The 4,689-nt window shown below is 48.0% G+C and overlaps 1 protein-coding gene across 1 annotated transcript; it reads left to right on the top strand.

The window, feature by feature from the left end:
* Positions 1-1,345: 1,345 nt before the first annotated feature.
* Positions 1,346-2,737, top strand: LOC308240233 (DDB1- and CUL4-associated factor 12-like protein 2; the record flags this gene model as incomplete). Its single annotated transcript, XM_080653133.1, has 1 exon — positions 1,346-2,737. One exon carries the CDS (start codon positions 1,346-1,348, stop codon positions 2,735-2,737), a length of 1,392 nt encoding a protein of 463 aa, XP_080509259.1.
* Between the last annotated feature and the right edge of the window lie 1,952 nt (positions 2,738-4,689).

The raw sequence follows: 4,689 nt of genomic DNA, 5'->3' as shown, positions 1-4,689 counted from the left end.
GGTTTAGGATGGAGTTTTTTAAAAAATCAGGAGGCATTAGCATATATGGTGTAGTTGAAACTAATTGCAAGTCAATATCTAAGTTAGGGAAAACAATAACTGGGTATCTACATCCAATTAATACGTTACAGAGCCTGGGCTAGAATAAAGATAATGCAAGGGCTATACATACAAATGTAGACAAGATGTCAAAATATTTTTAAGGACAGCCTTGTTTTACATCTAAATACAATATATCAGAAATGATTTTGTAATCTCATTTCTGAAGACACATGCCTTTATACCTGAAAATCTACTCCAATCTATAAAATCTGTACTTGTTAGATCAATGAACAATGTAGGCATAATCTCATTCATGTCTTCCTTTACGTGCTTGCCTCACATTATTAGTCCATGATCAAATCCCGCCCCCCCCCCCCAATTCTGTCCAATTTAACTACTATGAACAGTTGGTCAATGCCCAAGACCAGAGGAGCTGCAGCACAGACCTAAAGAGAAGGGTCTTCCTGCCTCTGCCAAACACCCTCATTGCCCATCAAGTTCACTCTCTAATTGCAGCAAAGGGTTTCCCAGGAATGCACCAAGTGCACATTTGTTTCTTCCACAGAAATTGTCCTGGCTTCTTCTAGCCTCATACTTGACCACATTTTAGCTTTTGCATTATATTTAAGTAGGGATTTTAAGAAGGCTAGTTGGATGTTGCCCTGGGGGTAGTGAACCCCCATGCCTTCAACCCCCAGTAGGCTATCAAGTGGATGTGTTTGCGTGGAGAAATCTGGGAATCCTGGAGCGCTGGCCCGGGTTGAGTCTCCCTGATCAGGCTCCATCCCCCACCTCCCGCCCCCCTCCGACCCCTCCCACCCAGACTTATGCTACCAGGCACCCCACCCCCTCTCCCCGCCGGCTCCTCCCGCTACCTCCGCCCCCTCTTTAACAGCCTCCTGCACCATCCTTGTCTCACACCCACTGGGCTCCAGCCTAGCCGCCAGCCACACTTCCCGCCCTCGCCTGGAACCGCGCCGCCGCCCTCGCCGCCTTGCTCTGCCCGAGATCAGCTCCTGGGCCCTGTTACTCCCCGACCCCGCCACCCTCGCCCACTTCGCTGCCGCTGCGCCCCAGACTCGGTAGGCTCCGCGCCCCGCGGGCGCCCACGACTCCTGGTCCTTGAGAGCCCGCGCGCCCTGCTGACTGAGGTGCTTCAGTCCCCACCTCCGCCACGGCCAACACGAGTGACACACATCGACACCGACACCGACACCGACATCGGCACCGCTATCGCCATCGCCACAGCCGCCGCACCACCATCTCTGTCACCTCCACCATTCGCCCGCCGCCCACCAGGGCCATGGAGCAAACAGGTAGCAGGAAGCGGAAAGCGCCCGCCATCGAGGGGGCCGCTGCGAGCTCGTCGTCGTCGCAGGGCTTGGTGGTGGTGGCTGGAGAGGGCCCGCTGTTGCTGCCCAAGAAGCAGAAGCGGCCGGCGACGCCGCGCTCGCTGGTGCCCTACCTGATGGGCCGCGAGGTGGGCGCGCAGGGCCGCGCGGGGTTCCCTGGCTTCGAGGACAAGCTGCGCGGCTACGCGGTGCAGAAGCTGCCAGAGCTGCTGCGAGAGCGCGAGCTGGCCCTGGGCACTCTCAACAAGGTGTTCGCGTCGCAATGGCTGAACGCCAGGCAGGTGGTGTGCGGCACCAAGTGCAACACGCTCTTCGTGGTGGACGTGCAGTCAGGCCAGATCACGCGAATCCCGCTCTTGCGGAATCAGAAACCCCAGCCGGCTCGGGCCCAGCCAAGCTGTGGCATCCACGCCATCGAGCTGAATCCCTCCAAGACGCTTCTGGCCACCGGGGGCGAGAACCCCAACAGCCTGGCTGTCTACCATTTGCCCACCCTGGACCCCGTGTGCCTGGGCGACCGCCATGGCCACAAGGACTGGATCTTCGCCATCGCCTGGATGAGTGACACTGTGGCTGTGAGCGGGTCCCGCGATGGCACTGTGGCTTTGTGGAGAATGGATCCGGACATGGTCAATGGCAGCATTACCTGGCACAATGACGCGGGGCTCCCTGTGTACGCCCACATCCGTCCGAGGGACATGGACACCATCCCCAGGTCCAGCACTAACCCCAGTAACCGAAAGGTGCGGGCCCTGGCATTCAGTGGCAAGAACCAGGAGCTGGGAGCAGTGTCCCTAGATGGCTACTTCCACCTGTGGAAAGCCCGCAGCACCCTGTCCAGGCTGCTGTCCATCAGGCTGCCCTACTGCAGAGAGAACGTGTGCCTGACCTACTGCGATGAGTTGTCCCTGTACGCGGTGGGCTCCCAGTCCCACGTCTCCTTTGTGGATCCGCGCCAGCGCCAGCAGAACGTCCGGCCCCTGTGCTCCCGAGAGGGCGGCACTGGTGTGCGTTCCTTGAGCTTCTACCAGCACATCATCACCGTGGGCACAGGCCATGGCTCCCTGCTCTTCTATGACGTCCGTGCCCAGAAGTTCCTGGAGGAGAGGGCATCGTCCAACCTAGACTCCTCCCCAGAGCCCTCAGGGAGGAAGCTCAGGCTCACCTGTGGCAGAGGCTGGCTCAACCACGATAACCTGTGGGTGAACTACTTCGGAGGCATGAATGAGTTCCCCAACGCTCTCTACACCCACTGCTACAACTGGCCTGAGATGAAGCTCTTTGTGGCTGGGGGGCCTCTCCCTTCAGGCCTCCACGGGAACTACGCAGGCCTCTGGAGCTAAGGATGGCCACTGTGTTCTCCAAGTGCCCAGATTTTCCCTCTAGGCCCCTCTCATTTTCCTTCACACCACCATCTTTTTTGCAAAGAATTTTAGTTAACCATTAATTGTGTTCTCTCTTTGAGTGATTCACATACGCTATTTTTCTGGGCTGTACAGTCATGGTTCCCATTACAATTCAGTGCTTTAGTTTTTACCAGTATTTCAAAAGTATGTTCAGGTCACATTTCTGATGTATGTTATTTCAGGAAACTGTGCTACAAAGTGTCTTTTGGGCTGGTCTGAGAAACAACCCATAATATAACAGGGCAGGTTTATAGCCCTGCTCCAATGAGAAAATGCTTTTCAAGTTCTAGATTGCCACCATTTGGGGGGTGTTTCATTTAGATGTTGGAAACTCAGTGTTTGCTCTTTGTATATTGTTGGTGCATAAAATACTTTAAAAATATGTTCTCTTAGTTAAGAAGTTTTACGATAGTGTTCATCCTATTAATTGCAGTTTTGATTATTCAATGTAAATTTAGCATCACTACCCCTAGGCTCTCATTCTTCTTGTTTAAAGCTGCTATATTATGGCCTGCTTTCTTGGGCAGCATTTATGCTAAAGATTTTCAGAGTTAATCAAAACTGAGCTACATGTGGCAGGACAATCAGGGAGGTTCTTTTTGGGGTTAACATTTCTTTAAAATTCAGGTAACATTATACAGGCAGCCATTTACAGAGAAAGGCTGGCTGTTGTACTCAATGTAGTTGTTTCTGACAGTTTTTTTATTGTATACATGAATAATGCTTTTATCTCAGATGAATTTGTGATGGATTGCAGAAAAAAAATAAACATTCAGCATTTTAGCAATTAAGTGCTTCCCTAAAGTTTTTGAATGGTTAAATATACATTTTATTATATCTCAGTTGTCCTTCTAGGAATACATTAAAGTCAAAATCTTCCAGGAGAGAAAGTGAAGCTGAAACATCAGCTATGCATACATTACTTTGTACACTTGTTTTTGAAAAGCAAACTTATGCTATTAACATGGGTTAAAAGATTAACATCTTGAATACATAACATCTAAATGTACTTGCTATAAGTTAGGACATTTAAGTGTCACTTGTGCTTTTAAGATGATTTAACAAACATTTTTATTTACACAAATGTGCATGTTGTGCTTATAACTACCTATTCACATATACTGACTTCCCATGTGAGGAAAGGCATAAATATATACCACTTTTATGCAGATATTTCTAATATTTTAAACTACAACCATCAAAACTTCCCACTTGCTCTTTATTTTGTTTTGTTTTTGTATTTTAATTTAAATTAGGTAATACATGCACATGACCAAGACAATCATACTTTATAAAAGCTGTGCAATGAAAAATAAGTCTGAAACCCTGGGATTTCTGATCTTCTGCCCATACATCACAAGCAGTACATTAGTGTGTTTGTCTATTTAGAGATATGTGTGTGTGCAATTGGTAAACAAATGATAGCACATGCTGCACATATCTGTGCCTTTTTATCACAAAATTTTAGAGATTGTTTCTTATATAGATTTATTTTATTCATATTAATTGTAGAGTAGTCCCCTGTATTGTTGAAACATACTTTATTTATTCATTACACATTTGATAAGCATTTATATTGGTTATTATTTTGTTACTATAAACTATTCCTCAGTGATTACTTAGGTGCATACATCTTTGTGCACATGTGTAGGTACATCGGTAGGATAAATTCCTAGAAATGGATTTCCTGGGTCAATTTTATATTTAATAGCCATTGCCAAATTACCCTCGAAAGAGGTCCTACCAACTTAACATCCCATAAATATGTATGCATGCCTGCTTCACCACACCCTTGCCACCAGTGTGTCATCAAATTCTGTGTTCTTTGCCAATGACATATCCACCTGATTTTGATCCTTTCTTTCTAAGCCATGGTGACTGAGTCAATT

This window comes from Plecotus auritus, assembly GCF_963455305.1.
Source record: "Plecotus auritus genome assembly, chromosome: X".
Taxonomy (NCBI): Eukaryota; Metazoa; Chordata; class Mammalia; order Chiroptera; family Vespertilionidae; genus Plecotus; species Plecotus auritus.
This window is presented reverse-complemented; position numbering and strand designations above follow the sequence as displayed.